The 20794-nt window shown below is 39.7% G+C and overlaps 1 protein-coding gene across 2 annotated transcripts in view; it reads left to right on the top strand.

The window, feature by feature from the left end:
* RETREG1 (reticulophagy regulator 1) overlaps positions 1 to 12721 on the top strand; it is a 127674-nt gene extending 114953 nt beyond the window's left edge. The window contains exons 4-9 of one of the 2 annotated variants that reach the window (XM_036847240.1): positions 2433 to 2559; positions 4663 to 4747; positions 6690 to 6827; positions 7640 to 7704; positions 7901 to 8027; positions 10488 to 12721. In XM_036847240.1, coding sequence (XP_036703135.1) covers positions 2433 to 2559; positions 4663 to 4747; positions 6690 to 6827; positions 7640 to 7704; positions 7901 to 8027; positions 10488 to 10981 — 1036 coding nt within the window. In that variant the 3' untranslated portion in view covers positions 10982 to 12721. The remainder of the gene's footprint in view (positions 1 to 2432; positions 2560 to 4662; positions 4748 to 6689; positions 6828 to 7639; positions 7705 to 7900; positions 8028 to 10487) is intronic. The other variant, XM_036847241.1, reaches the window with a different exon arrangement.
* Positions 12722 to 20794: the final 8073 nt, after the last annotated feature.

Here is a 20794-nt window from a genome sequence, read left to right as displayed (position 1 = left end):
AATAAACAGTTCCATTATAAGTTTTTCGTTGATTTTTGTTAGAATTATATTTGCCAGACAGGTTAACCAAATCCTTAAATACTACTCAGTATGCATAGAGAGCAGAAATTAAAATCTGTATTTATGTCATACACTGAGCAGTAGAGTAGCCTACCCTTGCCAATTTGTAACAAGCCTATGTTGTTCTAGAAAGGAAGCCACAGTTCAATTTCAGTTTTTACTCTCCTGTACAAAATCTTTTCCCATTAAGCTGACATACTGGCAAGATTTTGTTACAGATAGTGGCCACTATATGTAACATAAAAACTTAGTGTTTCTTTCTTTCTTTCTTTATTTTTAATTAATTTATTTAATTTATTTATTTTTGGCTGTGTTGGGTCTTCGTTGCTGGGCGCGGGCTTTCTCTAGTTGTGGCGAGCGGGGGCTACTCTTCGTTGTGGTGCGCGGGCTTCTCATTGTGGTGGCTTCTCTTGTTGCGGAGCATAGGCTCTAGGCACGCGGGCTTCAGTAGTTGCGGCACGTGGGCTCAGTAGTTGTGGCTCGCGGGCTCTAGAGCGCAGGCTCAGTAGTTGTGGCGCACGGGCTTAGTTGCTCCGTGGCATGTGGGATCTTCCCGGACCAGGACTCGAACCCTTGTCCCCTGCATTGGCAGGCAGATTCCTAACCACTGCACCACCAGGGAAGCCCTAGTGTTTCTTTTAATAGGTCTGGAATCGTTCGTAGGATATGCATAGTGCTAGATTTGGTCACCAATGTAAACAGGCTTGCTCAGTGGTTCGAGCGTGGGAAGAGTTAATGAAGGCATAAACTGATAGCTAAACGTCCCGAAAAGTTCATTGCTTACAACAGTCGGGAAATCATTTGGCAAATGTCTACCTCGTGGAGTAGCATCAACCTGGACACCAGGCAGCTTGGTGACTCTCTGGCAGAGCATTGGTTGATGCTGACAGAACAAAGAGGAAGGACAAGAACTACTTTTTTTTTTTTTTTTTTGCTTTTTTAATGCTATTGTACTCGTTTAAATATAACTTAAAATTTATATTATAAAGGGAAATTGTATTATTTAATTTACAATTTCCTTGATGTTGATTCGAAAGTTTATTAAAAAGAAACAGAATCTAAATGTACACAATTTCTGGGTAGTTGAGCATCTAAGGGCCAGAGTAGTTTTAATTTGTCGCAGGGCTACTGGAGTTGAATCCAGAGATCAGTCTCACCCTGACACCCTTGCAGTCATAGCTCAGATGACACTTCACTAACAATGTGTCCTCTACTAGACACATTTGTTGAAAATTATCTGTGTAATAAATGAATTTGGGTGCCCTTAATAGAGCTTGTTTGAGCTGGTATATTTATGTGATGAGTTAGGATTGCAAGAGTGGGATTTGGACTTGATGGCATTGTAACTTCAGGAAATGCCCAGTATTTGCATGTCTTCTTCCTGGAGTGATTGTTACTAGCTTTTAGCTCACTACCATTCCTGTGGGAAGATGAAGGCGGGGACCCACAGCACGTGCCTGGCACACACACCACATTCAACACATTCTATGATGGTGATCGGGAAAAGATACTCTAGACAAATACGGGGTGTTGTGAGATCCTGTTGAGTTTGACAGTTTTCTACTGAGTTGACCAACATAGTGTACAGTCGGCCCTTGAACAACCCGGGTTTGAACTGCGTGGGTCCACTTAGAGTGGATGTTTTTCAGTAGTAAATTCTACAGTGCAACAGGGTCTGTCGTTGGCTAAATTTGTGGATGCAGAGGAACCACAGATACGAAGGGCCAACAATAAATTATACATACGTGGATTAACTGCAGCATTGTACAAGGATCCACTGTGGACTGAAAATGCTTTGTTCGTGTTGATGATGGGGATAATGATAAGATTAAAGCCAAGGTTTCTTTAAAGGTACTGTGGCTTTACTACCTTTAAGGTTTAAAACATTTCTAACAATCCCACAAGGCCCTGTATGATCAGGTTTCTTCCTACCATGCCAGCTCCCTGCAATGCTATTCTCTGGTTCGCTCTACTGCAGCCATACTGGGACCAATGGTGCTTTAGCTCCTTCTCACAACAGGACCTCTTGCGTATGCTGTACATTGTTCTGTCCGGAGCCCTTCCAAGCCTTTATGGTAAATAGTGCAAATCCAGATCATAGCATAAAAGTGACATCTTCAGAGAAGATGTCCCAAAGCCTCCACCCTATACTTTTCCTTCATTGTGACCAGACAATCATGGAGCTCATTGCTTGCCTTGGCCTGTGAACTTCCTTAGACAGGTGTCTGGCTTGTTTATCTCTGAATTCACATGGCTTTTCCAGAGAGTGTGGCCACTAGGAGGTGCTCAATGAATATCTGCTAAAGCAATAAATGTTGAGTGAATCGTCCAAAGTTCAGTTAAAAGTTTTTGTTTTCTTTTTCTCTCTTTAGCTGGGAAGTTATCAATTCCAAACCAGATGAAAGACCCAGGCTCAGCCACTGTCTTACAGAATCATGGATGAATTTCAGCCTATTTCTTCAAGAAATGTCTGTGTTTAAACAGCAGAGCCCGGGCAAGGCAAGTTTTCCAGAAAAGGAGAATGATGTGTGTGCTTTAAAATGTGAAATAAACTTGGAAACAAATGAATTAACCTATTTTATTAGCCTGTAAGGGTTCTCCAATTCTGAATATAATACACTAGGAACACGTGCCAAAAAACTGATATTAGCAAGGTTCAGAAATGTTAGTGTTGTTAGCACTAGAAAATCCTTAACCTTATATTTTGAAATTGGATTGGATTTCTATTTTATCCATATTTATGTAGCTTATTAACTAAAATGAATGATGATTTGTCCTCTCAGCCAGACCAAGGATAAAAATGTGTTATTAAGAATTTCAGTTTATATTATCTAGGCTGGTTCTCAAGTCAAAGGAACACATAGCCCTTTGAGGGTGTTTTGGGAGGTAACTGAGTCTCACGTTCAGTCTAAAAAGTGGAGATTCTTGTGTGATTTACTTAAGAAAGAAAATCTTTGGCAGAAACATCCACAGTGATTATATAAATGGAATGAGTATTTTTCCAACAAAGATGAAAACCCACGGGGCGAGAGTTGAGTGGTTTGAAAGGGGTTACAAGAAATGCCCACTATAGGGTTTTTATGTGTTGAGACAGCTTCCACTGTATCTTGACAGCACGGGTGAGCTACAGAACCATCAATAGACCCCTTCCCTTCCAGTGCTATAGAAACGAATGTCCACCTGTAGTTGGAAGGAAGAACCTAGGAATGTCTTCACTTAAAATCCCTCTCTTTGTACCGTGTTACAGGAAATCTAACTTCAATGAGTAACAGAACTATATTCGGACACATTTTGAGCATACTAAAGTTGCAGCGTTGTATATGGATCAATTATTTTATTATCACTGAAGGTGATTTTTAGAATACATATCAACATGGTAGCGGGGTGGGGTGACTTGTGTTTTTGATGCTAATTTTACTGAGATGATTAAACACATTTTTAGAAGATTCTGAACTTAAACTTCTACACTGGATTGCATTAATATACCCCAAGTCAATTAACCTAAGATAACGATGCTACGAATTTAGTGGATAATATGAAATGCCTTTGCGAAACTGAATTCTGGATATAGTAATGCTTTTATTTGTTCTTTTAACTTTTATGGTCTTTCCTCTTCCGTTTTGCTATTAGAATTCCATATTCTTCAAGGATCCCTGATGTTTGAGAAACAGCTCTTAATTTTGTTTTCCTTTTGACTAGTGAATTTATTAACCCTGTGCCAAGAATGAAAAATCAAAGTTAATCTGAATTTTAGACCCCCTTGCTGTTTCTCTTAATCAGTTATTGATCAGAGTTATGTATCCTTTCCTTGTGTGTCTTTTTGAAATTCCCTTATTGAATTTTCTTGGCTGATCAGTGAAATTCAGTACCATAATTTAAAGGTAAAGCAAAGAAGTAAGATAGTTTATTTTAAATAATAGAGTGTGAAAAAGAAGTGAAGACTTTATGGGAGAATTTTTCTGTCTTGATGTTTTACTTACTTAAAACAACCAAGATTCTTTTGGCTTCAACTGACAGAAAGAAAATAATCAAATTTCACTGGTGAAATTTAGTTTCATTTGCCGAACAGATATGGTTAGGAAGGAGGATAGTAATGCCCAGTCGATTTATCCCGGCTGCTTATCAGCTGTGCGAATTACTGTTATATTTATGTAAATACCTCTAATTTCTATAACATGTTTTGCTGTGTTTATGAATTTCTGTGGATTTATAGAAACAGTTTGAACCTACAGATTTCGTTACTGGGCTGCATTGTTTTCAGTGAGTGACCCTGAGTAAAACAAGTTTCTGGGTCCATACTATTCTTCAGGTCTCTTGCATCTGGTAATACAGCTGCAGGCATGATTAATGGGAGATGTTGTTCTCTGTGCCAGAGGTTAGCTTCTGGAACCTTCAAAATGATTATCACCTAATGTTAAAGTGGGCTAAGGCTGGTTGAACACAGCAGTCATTAGTCAGATCTAAGTGCAAAGAACACTGTTTGAAAAACATTTGCCATAACATGATAGATGGCATATAGATCAATAATTTTGTGTGTATCCTGTGCTCTAAAGTATCTTGATGTTATGTACAACTGTCACATGTTACTTCTATTATTTTTAGTTTTGTCTCCTGGTCTGCAGTGTATGCACCTTTTTTACGATCTTGGGAAGTTACATTCCTGGGGTTATACTGAGCTATCTACTGTGTAAGTATAGTAGAGCATTTGTCTAATTGATGTGACACACATGGTATCATTTAATGGTCTACAAGACGTTCTGCAGTTTAGAAGAGGAGGGATGTGCTCTTGATTATAAAGCAAGTTGATTATTCTTTAATTTCCTGCTGTACAAAGTTTCTCCTTTTTCTAGAGACATGTTGCTATTTCAAAATTATAAGAATAGCTGTCAAAAAACAAGGTTATAAGTGATTCATTTTATTTTAAATTATGTCAGTAAAGCTGTAAACAAGCTCTACTCTCCACCCCTCACAAATACATGAATATTTTTGCCGTTGTGCATGATCTGCGGCTCAAAATATAATTAAAACCACAGTGAGACACCATTATACCTCCACCAAAATGGCTGAAATTAAAAATACTGACTATATCAAGTGTTAGCCAGGATCTGGAGCAGCTAGAATTCTCACTCACTGTTGGTGGGTAGGTAGAATGGTACAACCACTTTGGATTACAGTTTGGTAGTTTTTTAAAAGCTACTATGTGACCGAGGCATTCCAGAGCTAGGTGTTTTCCCAAGAGAAGTGAAAGCATACACCTATACAAAGACTTGTTCACAGATGTTCATAGTGGCTTTATTTGTGTCAGCCAAAAACAGAAGACAATTCATATGTCCATCAACAAATAGATGGGTAAACAAACTGTGGTATATCCATACAGTGGATTACTACTCAGCACTAAAAAAGTGATGTATGCAACAGTCTGGATAAATCTCAAAATAATTAGATTGAGTGGGAGAAGCCAGGTAAAAAAAGAGTACATACTGTATGATTCCATTTATATATAATTCAAACTAATCTTTAGTGACAAAGCACATAAATGGTTGCCTGGGGATGAGGCGGGTAGGGCAGGGAAAGACCAGAGGGAGGGATTAAGAGAGACATGAGGCAACTTTTGGGGGTGGTATGGTCACTATCTTTATCATGATGACAGTTTCTTAGTTGTATGCATATGTCAAAACATCAAATTGTACACTTTAAATATGTGCAATTTATTGTATGTCAATTGTAACTCAAGAGTGCTGTAAAAAAGTTTCGATTTCCTGCTTCTCCTGAAAAATATAAAGATCTGGCCCTGCCACCTTTAGATGGGGCAGTCGCTCTCCACCCAACTAATCCTCGTATTTCCCTAGTTTTCTTGCACCAGCCTTTAAAATTTACATATACCTCCTTTAGAGATATTTGAGTTTGCAACTCCTATTTAAAAGGTAAATGGGCATGTGTCCTGACAACAGCAGAGAAATAAACAGTAGGGAATACAATGCATTCCCTGTGTTGATCTTCATTTCTTTTTGTATTCCTAATGCCTCACACAAAGGGCCAATGGTCAGAGCTCACATCCATTCTCCAAGTAGAACTCATGTGGAATATCAGCCCTTGATCTGCCTTGTTTAGGAGGGAAAGGAGAAGAGAGCTAGGGAAAGAGAGTCTAATATGGGCAAGGCATTATTCAGATGGTCTGTATTTATCTCATTTATTCTTCCCAGCAACCCCAAGAGATGATGTTATTATTCCAATATTACTGATGAGAGACTAACAGAGAGTTAATAACTTTTGTATGGAGAAATGATCATTTAACAAATAAGTAGAGTTGATATTTTAATCCAGGACTGTTGTCGGGAAAGCACGTAACCTTTGTATAAATTTTGAGGGTAAGAGGATTGAAGGGATGGAGTTATCTAATTGCAAGTCTTTGAAAACCATGACTGTTGGGTTGTGTGTATATAGGAGAAAATGGTTTCATTACAGGGGGAAGAATAAAAACTATGGACTTATTTCACAGAGGCGCTTCCCTAAGGAAAAAACAACCAGTTTGTCCGTAAGGGAACTGAAATAATTTTGTGGCATACTAAGATGTAGCCTTTGGAAAGTAAGGTCACTTTCCCTAAACTCTCTTCCTCCTTATCTTGCAGTACTATGTGCATTTCTGTGTCCACTATTTAAGTGTAATGATATTGGACAAAAAATATACAACAAAATCAAGTCATTTCTGCTGAAACTAGATTTTGGAATCAGAGAATATATTAACCAGAAGAAACGTGAGAGAGCTGGTAGGTAATGTTTCAATTTTAGATTCCATGCATGAGATGAGACATCGGCTGGCTATTTGTTATGAAATCACCTTTAATATATTTCAGGGTGTTTTAGCCTTTCACCACATACTATTACAGAAGCAAATCCCCCCAAAGTAACATAGCTTTTTCCTATTTTAGGCTTTTATGCTTTTCTCAAACATACAACAAATTGACTTTTTAATCCAAATTGTCAGGGGAGAGAGAAAAGGCTTTAACACTTCTGTATTTGCTACTTATTATTTATTTTCTCTAAATCGTTTTCTTTGGGAGTGGACGGTTGCAAATAACAAATGACACAGGTAGTAGGGCTGTGTGTGGGAGCCCTGTAAGAGGGGGCCAGTAGAACAGGGGAAGGAAAAGAAAATAGGGGGAAGACTAATGTGCTCCTTTTTCACTTTTTCACTTGGCCTGTGACCTTATAGATTCTCAAACTAGAGGGAGCATCGGAATTGTCTCAAGAGCTTATTACAGCTTCGATTGCGGGGCCCATACCCCCGAGTTCCTGATTCAGCTGGTCTAGGGGAGGGCCCGGGGATTTGCCTTTCTAACAGTTTCCCAGTGATGTGATGCTTCTGGTCCAGGGGCCACACCATGAGGACCACTGATATGGACCATTTCCCTCGGAAACCACACAGTTGCAAATCCGTGGACCTTGTTATGTGCAAACATTTAATTACGTGGAGGCGTTGGAGAATATGAGGAAGGTGGGGTAAGGATATATAATGGGTAAAATACACGCTGTCTAAGCTGGCCAGGAAACTGAAAGCTTCCAAATTTTTTCCCAACAGAAGCAGATAAAGAAAAAGGTCACAAAGATGACAGTGAATTAGACTTCTCAGCTCTCTGTCCTAAGGTATTTTTTGTTCAGTTTTCAATTTGTTCCTGTGTGGTTTGACTGTAAATTTATCTAAATGTACCAAAACTGGAATGATATTCTTAATAGACTCCTCCTGTTTCTCTAAGATGATTGAACAATATGGAAAGGAAAATGTTTCAAAAGATTCCCCACAGAAGTTTGAAATGTGTCACTGGTATTTATATTAACACAGATTAGCCTGACCGTTGCCGCCAAAGAGTTGTCTGTGTCTGACACAGACGTGTCCGAGGTCTCCTGGACTGACAATGGGACCTTCAACCTTTCAGAAGGCTACACTCCACAGACGGACACTTCTGACGGTATGCTCAAACTTCTAGATGCTCTGATTTTTATAATTATGAGTGCGCGCAAAGGTATTTAATCTGTCAACTGCTGACTGGGTAAACAACGTGTGGTACATCTACACAATGGGATCTCACTTGGCTATAAAAATGAAGTACTCACGTTTGCTACAACATGGATGAACCTTAAACACGTTATGCTAAAGTGGAGGAAGCCAGACACACAAGTCCACACGTTGTGTAACTCCATTTCTATGAAATGTCCGGAATAGGCAAATCCATGCAGAAGGAAAATAGATTAGTGGCTGCCAGCGGCTGGGGGAAGAGGGAATGGTGGGTGACTGGTAATTAATATGTTTCTTTTTGGATGATGAGAATATTCTAGAATTAGATAGTGGTGATGTTGTACAGCTTTGTGAATATATTAAAAAACACTTAATCGTACACTTTAAACGGGTAAGTTTTATAGTATATGAATTCTATCTCAAAAGCTATTTTTTTGAAGAGTATGAGAAAAACATCTAGGCTAATCAATGTTCAAATCTGCCTTTATTTTGAAAACAAATAATTGACAATGAAAAAACTTAACTTCTGGAATATCTGGTGACATTGTTTATAGCAGTAATGGGACAGGGGAGGAGAGAAGCTAATCCCATATATCCAGGGCTAGTCCTCATGAAGAGGGACTGAAGCATGGGGGGCAAGTTTCCCAAATCCAAAGCTGATTCCACGGTTTCTCATATACTTTTTTTTTTTTTAACTAACTTGTTTTTCTTCCAAGTCAGTTAAAAAAAAAAAAAAAAGCTTTCTTATCTTTTATAATTAGGTTAAGTACAATTTAAAATGAAATTTGAGACAAGTCTTGTGCAATAACTTTTGCTAGTCTCATTGGATTATTTCAAGTCATTTTAACAATATACTGAAAATATAAGCAGGTTATAATGGAGGATTATGAATAAATTATTTTATATGTGTCTTTATAAGCAAGAACACACTTTCTTTTTCTAGAGGAAGGAAGAAGGCTGTGTAGTGTTGAAAAAATACAGGTTTGGAGATTGGGAGACCCAAGTGTAGCCTTGCTTTTGTCATTAACTTTACTGTATGACCTTGAACAGGTGACAAAATTTCTGTGGATCTCAATTTTCTCATCTTTAAAGTGCATTAGAACAAGAGGGTCACTGAAGTCCTCTCAAGCTCTACGAGCTGTAAATACCTACAAGACCAGGAAAACAAACCCTTTGTTCTTAAGCATCCTAGCTCAGATTTACACAACAAAGGGAGCCACAATAATCGAACCCATATAGAAGGCTTTCATTAATTAAATTGAAGATTCCAAAGAGTTACCAAAAGATTTTCTGTGAAAAGTGAAAAACAATGAAATCACTGCCTACTAACCTGACATTGCTTTCAAATGTCCCAAATCTTAAAGCGTTCCTGTATATGTTCAGGACCTATGTTTTGCTAAAATGGTATGGTTAATTTCAGCTACGTTCATGGAAAGCTAAATGTTTCCATAAGGTCTTAGGTTGAATATGGAATAGAAGGAACAATAGCTTCTTTTAACTCGTTGCTTTAAACAAACACAGTTACAGATACTCAAATAGATCTCCATGAATGAAAATGCAAAGGCTGGATAATAGTCACCATCTGCTGGACCAAAATCTATGAAAACGCCCAACTGAAATATTTTTTATTTTGGATTATACATATCCACATTGGCTTAAGCTAATCCCCTCCCCAGGAGCAGGATGAGATTTTGGTGAACGTTTAAACTCTAGTCAGAGCCCCAAGCTGACATTAAGACAGGTTGAGTAGTAAGTCATTGCACACTTTTTGTGTTTAAGAGGAAAGCTAAGGCCATTGGGGGACATGTAGTGTTTGTGTGTACTGTGGAGAGAGTGTCCCAGACTTGGGGGGGTCTGATGGGAGGCTAGATGAATGCCAGAGTGATTCAGAGGATTCCAATTAAAAGCAGGGATCTTTTAGACAATTTTCTGATTTCAAATTTATTATGGTTTATTACAGGGTCTTATAAACCTTTGACTTTCTATTTTTTGTATGTCTGAGATAGTAAAGGTTTATCAATTACTACTTTATAACTTAAAAGTTGAATCATAAAATAAAATTTATGGGCTTCCCTGGTGGCACAGCGGTTGAGAATCTGCCTGCCAATGCAGGGGACACGGGTTCGAGCCCTGGTCTGGGAAGATCCCACATGCCGCGGAGCAACTGGGCCCGTGAGCCACAACTACTGAGCCTGCGCGTCTGGAGCCTGTGCTCTGCCACAAGAGAGGCCGCGATAGTGAGAGGCCCGCGCACCGCGATGAAGAGTGGCCCCCGCTTGCCGCAACTAGAGAAAGCCCTCGCGCAGAAACGAAGACCCAACACAACCAAAAATAAATAAATAAATAAATAAAATAATTTAAAAAAAAATTTATTATGGTGCTTAAGCATGAACTTCTGTTCTACATTTCACAGATCTTGACCGACCTAGTGAGGAAGTTTTCTCTCGAGACCTTTCAGATTTTCCATCTCTAGAAAATGGCACAGGAACAAATGATGAAGATGAATTAAGCCTTGGCTTGCCCACTGAGCTCAAGAGAAGAAAGGAGCAGTTGGACCGCGGTCCCCGACCCAGCTCAGAGAGGCAATCAGTGGCTGGTCTCACCCTTCCTCTGAGCGGTGACCAAACCTTCCACCTGATGAGCAACCTGGCTGGGGACGTCATCACCGCGGCGGTGACTGCCGCCGTCAAAGACCAGTTAGCAGGCATGCAGCAAGCACTGTCCCAGGCTGCTCCCAGCGCAGGGGAGGACACAGACGCGGAGGAAGGGGATGACTTTGAGCTGCTGGACCAGTCAGAGCTCGACCAAATTGAGAGTGAATTGGGGCTTTCACAAGACCAGGAAGCAGAAGCACAGCAAAAGAAGAAGTCTTCAGGCTTTCTTTCAAATCTACTCGGAGGCCATTAGTCTGGGAATCAGCTTGTATGACAGAGCACAGATAAACTACCAAAAAAATTCAAACAAGCAAAAAAAGAAAAAAAATGAAAAAAAAACTTTTCGAACTGTGAGCTTTACTGATTACTTTAGAATTTTTTTGGCCTTTTTTTTTTTCCCTTCTGCAGTGAGTTAATTGGATATATATCAGCTGACACTGATAGATTGATATTTCTCATAGTTATTTTTATGTAATGCGCATGGAAATGAACTTTATATATATGTATATATATTTACTGTGTTGTCAGAGTTGAATATTAGAGGTTGTTTTTAAAGCAAAATGAAAACACCCAATTATTGAGATCCTCCCGTTAGTATTCCTTATTTTTTCTTCACAGTTAGTTTTTCAAGCATGCAAAAACAGTTTATTGTAACTCGCTGAAATATTAACAGTTAATTGTGAAACATGCTATATTGGCTCCTTTGTTCCTAATACTTGGAAAGAGTCAAAAAATTTTGGTAGATTTTGACGTAAAAAGACAAAAATGATCAAGGTCACTTTGGTTGAAGGACTTGGGAGATACTGTTAAAATTCATTTCCTAGGAAAAAATTTGAAAATATATTTAACTACGTTGGATGGGCTAGTACATTTCCATGTTATTTTTGCAGTTATAGACTTTAGGCTTCCTTGTAAATGGCGTGCTCCATTGAGTGCCAGCTCTAGTCTTGCAACAGGTGGTATTAACCCATCGAAAGCAAGTAATTAGATATCATGTAGATGGTGGTTTCGATGTAAGCAGAGATCGGGCTGTGCTTTGTTGTTCAATTGTCATATATTTGTGATAGGGATGTTGTGAGTGCAGATCTATTCTGCCTGCTCAGAACTAGGTTAAACCTAATCTTTCATATTATGGAAAAAGTCTCTTAAAATTGTGAAACTAGTTCCTGGTATGTTCTATGAGTGATGTGGTCATCAGCCGTAGAGAAACGAGAACTGTTTTTGTAGTCTGACTCTCCTGCAGGAGAGAAACTTGCTTGGTTTTCAAGTGTATTTATTTGCCATAGAAGTCTAAATCTGTAATCTGTTTCTTCTTAGGAAGCTAGAATATATTTTTCCTTTATTTTAAACGTTTTAGATCACTTTTAAATAACCAAATTCGACTTAGGTGTTTAACAAAGGACTAAAGAGCAGAAATCAAGCTAATTTTGTTTTTGTGATAGAAACTTTTAATAGTGTTGAGGGACCATGTCAGCAACTACCAACCATCTCTTCAATCTTCAGGTACAGCTGGCATTTTGACAGATGCACACAGACATCTGAGCCCCTCAGAAAGGAAGGATAATCCAAGAATATAGGACATCTGTGGTCCCCTCCCTTTACTTTATCCCTTCCCTTATATGTCTAAAGAGTAATGATAGGTCATCTGACATTTTAATGTAGCATCTCTTATTTATTTTTTCTTTCTGAGGTATTAAAATATCTAGACTGAACTTTGCCAAATATTAAAGGGAGAGAAGTTACTGCAGACTCTGAACACTTGCTTTTCGTGATTGACGATGCTTCTATGTCATTGGTACCTCTTGACTGCGTTTGATGTCCTTTACTGATACAAAGTGAGCCTGTGCCTTCCTTATCTTGCCCGTTTTGTTTACAAATGAAAACCTGGTGTTAGATCTATGAACTGTGTGGGTTTGCAAGGAATATACCTGAATTCTATTTCAGTAAGAGTTTCTGGACATGAAGAAAAATACAGTCATGTATTTATAAAATAGTTTGTTACCGGGTTTATTTTTTTTTTTACGTGTATGTTTCTTCACTTAAAAAATATTCTTGGCCACGAAGTCAGAAAGTTTAAAGGTCTTTTCAGCTTCTTCATTGAGGGGAAAACAAGAAGTTAAAAACTTAAGTAATTAAAGAATGTGTTACAAGTCACTGGACAAGCTTACAAGGAGATAAACTCACGATCTGATGGAATGAACAGTAAAGCTAGAATCAGATGTTATACACTATAAATTAAAAGGGGTTTGGGGAGGTTGTTAGGGTAGAAAAATGTGTTACAGCCCTATGGTGGAGACATACCAGCTCTCTGTGGACAGTAGGATTATAACCACACATGCACTTCAGTAGTATTTGTTCCAGAATATATATGGCTATAAATTTACACAATGTAATAATGGTACTCTTAATACTATCAAACATAGGGATGTCAAGGGGTTTCGTTTTCTGTGTGTGTGTGTGTGTGTGTGTGTGTGTGTGTGTGTGTGTGTGTGTGTGGGGCAGGGGGTAGGGTGGGGGGAACATTATATATAGTCCTGTTTCTGGCTTTAAGATGTACTAGCAATAAACCCTGTGATTGATTCAGTACAGTGGGAAACTACAGATTCCTTACCATGAGAATTTATACAGTCATTAAAATGTGAAGCATGGATATTTCTTAATTGTAGAGGAGCTGTAGAAAGATGTTTTGTTCACTTCCTGTAGGAAATGCTGAGCAAAACCATACAATGGGAAAAGCATACACTGATCATGCATTTTGATCTGAAGCAATAAAGCAGGGCTGAAGTTCAAGCTTGTTTTGGAAGGTCAATCCAGGCTTAAAGCAATATTTATATTCTCATTCTGGACATCTTTACTTTTTTTCTACCCTAAAAACCTTCAGAAGTGATTTTTTAAAACTGCTCCCTCCCCAGTTTAGTAGAATGTTAGGAAAAGAAACTTTTATGAGGTTTGGCAAGTGGCAAACGTCCTCAACGTATTTTGGCATCTCACTCTTATATCTGAAATAAGTGCGACTTTATTCCTTTTTAAAAAGTGGCAAGTGCCAGCATACTACTGATTTTAGGCCAGAAGCAAATCTACATTTAAGAAAAAAGCGATTTAAAAGTTTTCCTTTTCTGTTTATACCTTAGGTTGATGTAGTTCCTTATACTGCTCTGGCTATGTTAGTTATGAGATAAGAAATTATTTTGAAAACACTTCCTAAACTACTACCCTTCCTAAACTACATGTGTCACAGGTCTTGTGTATCACAATGAAGACACAGTCTCTGAACTATATTTTTGTATATTCCTCCTTTTCCACTGAAGCATTTAAGGTAGGATGGGATGTCAGAATTATGAGTTCTGGTTCTGATGTTAACATTATGACCCTAAGACACAATGTCAAGTCACATAGCATCTCAAACCACCACCTCAGTTTCCCCAAACAAAATTAGGAAGCTAATTCCTATCCTCTCACACAGGGATGTTTTGAGAATGAATGAAAAAAAAAATGTCTGAAGCATTTTCGGGGGGAAAAAATGCTGTATAAAACGAAGATAGTGATCTTGGGCTTCCCTGGTGGCGCAGTGGTTGAGAATCTGCCTGCTAATGCAGGGGACACGGGTTCGAGCCCTGGTCTGGGAGGATCCCACATGCCGCGGAGCAGCTAGGCCCGTGCGCCACAACTACTGAGCCTGCGCGTCTGGAGCCTGTGCTCCGCAACAAGAGAGGCCGCGATAGTGAGAGGCCCGCGCACCGCGATGAAGAGTGGCCCCCGCTTGCCACAACTAGAGAAAGCCCTCGCACAGAAACGAAGACCCAACACAGCCAAAAAAAATAAAATAAAATAAATTAATTAAAAAAAAAAAACAAAAACGAAGATAGTGATCTTTTTCCTATTTCAGCTAAGCCATCTTTTTGAACATTAAAGAAAAGTCAATCAACAAGAACCTGCTTACAAAAAACTCTAAAGTTCTTTTAATGGGCCTAGCATGATATTGGCCTCATAATCCAATAAATCCTGTAGAATAAAAGGATAGACAGTGTTGCCAAATTGTCTGTTATTTCATTTGACTCTGAAACATGTGTAAGGTTCTACATTAGTCATTGTGAATGGTTCTAACACTTCCTGGCTGTGGGACTGAAAGTCACCTAACATCAGTACTTGTTTCCTTCACCTATAAAATTAAGATAAAGCACCTGCCTCATAGTATGTTATAAGGATTAAATGTCTAAGACTGGGGTTGGCAAACTACCACCCATGGGCCAAATCTGGCCTGCCACCTGTTTTTATGGAATATTTAAAAATATAATTTTCTTTTTCTGGACTTCCCTGGTGGCACAGTGGTTAAGAATCTGCCTGCGAATGCAGGGGACATGGGTTCGAGCCCTGGTCCGGGAAGATCCCACATGCTGCGGAGCAACTCAGCCCACGAGCCACAACTACTGAGTCCACATGCCACAACTACTGAAGCCCGCGCGCCTAGAGCCCGTGCTCCACAACAAGAGAAGCCACCGCAATGAGAGGCCCGCGCACCGCAATGAAGAGTAGCCCCCGCTGGCCACAACTAGAGAAAGCCCGCTCGCAGCAACGAAGACCCAATGCAGCCAAAAATAAATAAATAAATTTAAAATATATGTATAAATATTTTAAAATATTTCCAAAAAACCCAGAAGAATATTTTATGACATATGAAAGATACATGAAATTCAAAATTCAGCAGCCATAAAGAATGTTTTATTAGAAGAGGGCCACACTCATTTATGTACTGTCTGTGCATCCTTTTATGCTAAAACAGATAAGTTGAAAAGTTGTGATGAAACCATAGGCCTACAAAGCCTAGTATATTCACTATCTGTCCTTTTATAGGAAAAGTTTGCCAATCCTTGGTCTAATATGTAGAAAACACTCAGTTACAGTTAGGGTCCTGTGTAATCCTCATGACTACAATTAAGTGGTATTAAGAGCTTTTCTCAGAAGGACGGGGTCAAATAAATTGTCCAAAGTCACACAACTACTAAGAGGAAAAGCCAGTTTGACCCCAAAGCCTATCCTCCTTCTAATATGTCACACTACCTAATATTTTTCATTTTTTAAAAATACATTAAGAATGATCATGTTTATGGGCTTCCCTGGTGGCGCAGTGGTTAAGAATCCACCTGCCAATGCAGGGGACACGGGTTCGAGCCCTGGTCCAGGAAGATCCCACATGCTGCGGAGCAACTAAGCCCGTGTGCCACAACTACTGAAGCCCACGCGCCTAGAGCCCGTGCTCCACAACAAGGGAAGCCACCGCAATGAGAAGTCCGCGCACTGCAACGAAGAGTAGTAGCCCCTGCTCGCCACAACTAGAGAAAGCCCGCAAGCAGCAACGAAGACCCAACGCAGCCAAAAATAAATAAATAAATAATTTTAAAAAAAGAATGATCATGTTTGTAATAGTTTAACAGAATTTCACTAAATATTAAAGATTGATTTTATTTGATTTAGATTAATTTTTCTTTTTTCAAAGAATCCACAAACCAGCTGATCGAAACTGTTTTAAATGCTGCAATAACCAGATTTTGCTGTAAATTTCAATCCCTTGTTAATTTAAGAAAACTTTGCATATCTAGATATCCAAAAACTAAGAGGTAGTAAAATGTTTTTAAATTGTTTATTAAAAATCATAATGCTGGGCTTCCCTGGTGGCGCAGTGGTTGAGAATCTGCCTGCCAATGCAGGGGACACGGGTTCGAGCCCTGGTCTGGGAAGATCCCACATGCCGCGGAGCAACTGGGCCCGTGAGCCACAACTAGTGAGCCTGCGCGTCTGGAGCCTGTGCTCCGCAACAAGAGAGGCCGCGATAGTGAGAGGTCCGCGCACCGCGATGAAGAGTGGCCCCCGCTTGCCGCAACTAGACAAAGCCCTTGCACAGAAATGAAGACCCAACACAGCCAAAAATAAAATAAATAAATAAATAAATAATAAAAATAAAGGAATTCCTTTTAAAAAAAATCATAATGCTTTACTTAACATTTTTATGAACACAGAAGTCATAGAAGTTGTAAATCATTTAATAAACGTATGTTTTATATTCTATATTTATTACCCCCTATAAGCTAAACTCAACTAATCCAATCACCTTCATACTTTTCCCTTTAAAAATCAAGTTGCCACTGCAATATAGGGATGTGGAAAGTAGCATCAACTGACTTGAAGGTGACCTTATTAGTTTTTGTCTTAAATTGTGTAATTATCAAAGATCACCATCCCAGTGTCATCCAAGCTGAAAAAGAACATCATCGTGGGTACTGTCACTTTTACAGTGTGTAGAGTAACTTCAATAATTTGGTAAGTGAATTAGTTTTTAAGAGCCATGTCACAGTACCCAGAAGGAATTCTAATTTCCAGTATTTTCAAAGCTAAAGTTTTTTCATGGCAGACTCAGTTTAAATTCTTTGGAAGAATGATTAACTTCGTAATAAAAATTCTTGACAGTATTATCAGCAGAGTTTAGACACATTAACGTAATACCCTAGATATGCCATGGAGAAATTTAACTCAAAGGTCTCTTGGCCAAAGGGCTTGCATTTACTAAGGACCTACTGGCTATAGACCTGCTCCTTTCTGATATTTCTCCAATCAGTTACAGATACTGCTGCTGGATCTATTCAAGGTCCAGTTCTATTCCTCATGCCCATAAAAACTGAAACGCTCTTGGAGTCCCTACTGTTTACCAACTGAAAAATGAACAGCAAACTCTAGAGTTCAACTCTTTACCCAGTGATACCTTAAAACTTCCTAGTCTTCTTTCCCCTATCTTTTGCCTCAAGAAAACTAGACTTGTAGTCGTCCTAAATATGTCCCTTATTTTCTCTTCGAGGTGCTCCCGCCCCCTTTTCCACTTGCAGCTGAAGTCCTCATTGTCTCCTCTCTCAGGACCCACCCATCTGAACTGTCAACTCCTTAATGAAAACTTTTCTCATCTCCCTAGCTGATGCCATTTTTCTGTTCTAAATACCCAGTGCCCCTTTCTTTGTATTTCATCTTACTTGACCCCATCTTGATTCTATTAGTTAATTGTGTATTTCTTACCATCCTTAACAAAGCAGAAAAAATCTCCTTGAAGACAGAGATGTTTGAATTTAGAACCAGTAGCATATTATATATGAGATATTGTGATTTATAATAAAATACAGATATTTGGTCTTTGTCCCATTCTGGGCATGGAGCTCCTAAAACCCTTGGCAGGTCTTAAGTGATGAGAGTGATAAAGGTGTCTTTTGTTATGTTGATGAGGTGACTATTGCAAAGCCCTTAGGTAGCCTAGCGGAGAGGGTGTCACAACCAAAACTCCAGAGGGAGAGAATCTCTTGTTTGGGAACTTCCTGACCTCACCTTATGTGTCTCTTCATTGGGCCGTTCATTTACATCTTTTAATATCCTTTGTAATAAACGGGTAATCTAGTAAGTAAACGAGTTTCCAGATTTCTGTGAGCTGCTCTAGTAAATTACTCAAACCTGAGGAGGGGGTCATGGAAACCTGTGATTTATAGCCAGTCAGAAGAAGCACAGGTAAAAACCTGGACTTGGCATTGGCTTCTGAAGTGGGGCCATTGTGGGACTGAGCATTTAACCTGTGGGATCTGACTTCATCTCCAGGTAGAAGGTGTCGGAACTGAGTTGAATTTGAGGACACCCAGCTGGTGTTGGAGAATTGCTTGGTAGTCTGGAAAAAACACCCACGTTCCTGGAGATAGGTAGCATGGGTGAGAGGTGATAGGAGATACTGAAAACCAGGCAAAGGAATTTAAACTTCTTCTGTGGGCAACAGGTAACCCTTCTTGAACACAACGAGTGACACAAGAGGAAACATGGCTGAGAGGAATTAGTGTGATTATCTCTATGTGCTGTAGGGTAGACTAAGAGGAAAGAGAAGTCTCTCCAGGAGACTGCAGTAGAATTGCAGCCCATGGGAAATTTAACACGGTGGAGAAAACAATGTCCCTTTGAAGAGGAAAAGGAAAGAACCCGTGGAGAGTTCAAAGATGCTGAAATGGGTCATGGAAATGGATGGGAGGAGGCAGGGAGGAAATAATGACCTGAAGAAGGAACAGATGCTTGAAGAACCATATGTGAACGATAATTGGAAAGAGAAAACAGAAGTTCTTTACTTAATATAACCATTCTCTGCTTTAATTTTAGAGAAGCTTGATAATATACATTATTTTGCTTATTCCTGTTGAACAAATTACATTTCTTAAGATGGATATCTGTCCAGAGGACTCGGCTATTTTAAAAGATTTTGTAATCTAAAAATCAAGTTTTCTGGAATAAAAATCAGCATCAGACTTAACTTGCACTAGAAAAGATGTGTTTAACAAATACTGAACAATCTATGTGCCAGCACTGTTCTGGCTTTGGGGTACACAGCAAGGAAAGGAGTCCCTGTCCTCATGGAGCTTGTACTCTGGAGGTGGATGACTAACCTATAATGGGACTGACTATCCTGGTTTGCCCAGGATGGAGGGGGTTTGTCGGATACAGGACTTTCAGTGCTAAAACTGGGAAATCAGGGACGAACAACAAATGCTAGTGGTGGCCAATTTCCCAAATGGTCCCCAAAGACACCCCATTCATGCCCTTACAAAGTCCCTCCCACATTAAACAGAGCTGGCTTTCCTAAGTAACAGCATATCGTAGAAATGACCCTGTGTGACTTCCAAGGCTAGGTCCTAAAAGACACTGTGGCTTCCACTTTGCTTACTTTTGGGGGAAGCCAGTAACCATGTTATGAGGACACTCAAGCAGCCCTAGGTAGAGGTCCACTCAGTGAGGACCCCAGAGCTCTTGCTGTCAGTGTGTAAATGAGCCTCTTCCAAGGGGATCCTCCAGCCAGAGTCAAACCTTCCAGCTGCGGTCAAACCTTCACACGATCACAGCCCTGTCCCCCCGCAACTTCACGACACTATGAGCCACATAAACTTCCGACTTACAGAAATGGAAAGAAGCAAAGTTTGTTGTTGTCCTGCTAAATGTTGGGGGGTAATGTGATATGGAGTACTAGATGGCTAGTACAGTGCTACTGAGAAAAGGTCTGCTTAGGAAGGACTGATGAGTTGGGGGTAGGCACTACTGTGAAAAGAGGGTGTGGATAGGCCCCTCCTGTAAACGCATTTGGGCAGAAACCTTCAAAGTAAGGGAGCAAGACAGCAATAGTCGATCCATGCAGAATAGTAAAGGATTTCTGAGACTTAGTACGCATCTGAGACGAAAGGTGCTTGCTTAGCCTTGTTAGAGCAACATCAAGTGTCAGTGTGACTGAAGCGGGGTGAGCAGAGTGGGGCAGGGGGTGTGACAGGCGGTCAGAAGGAGGGGTAGGGCCTCCTAGAATAGAAAGGCAATCCTCTTGGTCAGTTTGGGCTGCTATAACACAATATCACAGACTGGGTGGCTTATAAACAACAATTTTTTTTCCTCACAGTTCTGGAAGCTGGAAGTCCAAGATCAGGGTGCCAGCATGGTCTGGTGAGGGGCCTCTTCCTAGTCTCAGACTTCTTATTCTATCCCTTTCTGGGTCTCTGAGGTCTATGTGCTCACAATCTAATCACCTCTCAGAAGTGCCACCTCCTAATACCATCACTTTGGGAATTCGTTTGTCAATATATGAATTTTTTTTTTTTCTTTTTGAGGGGGGTGGCACAAACATTCAGACCAGAGCAGGAACGTGTTTGTACTTTATTCCCAGTCAGGGGAAGCCACTGAAGGTTTTCAGCAAGAAGAACAATGCGACTTAACCTACATTTTAAAAAACGTCGATATCTTCTTTGGTGCTATGGGCCGCTTGGATTTTAAACATGCAGTGTTCAATTCTGAAAAAGGATGGACTGGTTCAGCTAGGCTGCGTAGACGAGTGTAAGAACTCCCTACGCCTTTAACATTCATGCTTCCTATAGAACCGGGCTGCTACGCATGACATGACATAGTTAACTAAGTACAGGACACGAGGCTCGTCTGAACTGAGGTGTGCTGTTACGCTCTGGAATCCCAAGATTTAGTACCAACAAATGGAGGTAAAATGTCTCACTAAATCTTCTGGCTT

The sequence above is a fragment of the Balaenoptera musculus genome, chromosome 3, assembly GCF_009873245.2.
Source record: "Balaenoptera musculus isolate JJ_BM4_2016_0621 chromosome 3, mBalMus1.pri.v3, whole genome shotgun sequence".
Classification (NCBI taxonomy): domain Eukaryota; kingdom Metazoa; phylum Chordata; class Mammalia; order Artiodactyla; family Balaenopteridae; genus Balaenoptera; species Balaenoptera musculus.
This window is presented reverse-complemented; position numbering and strand designations above follow the sequence as displayed.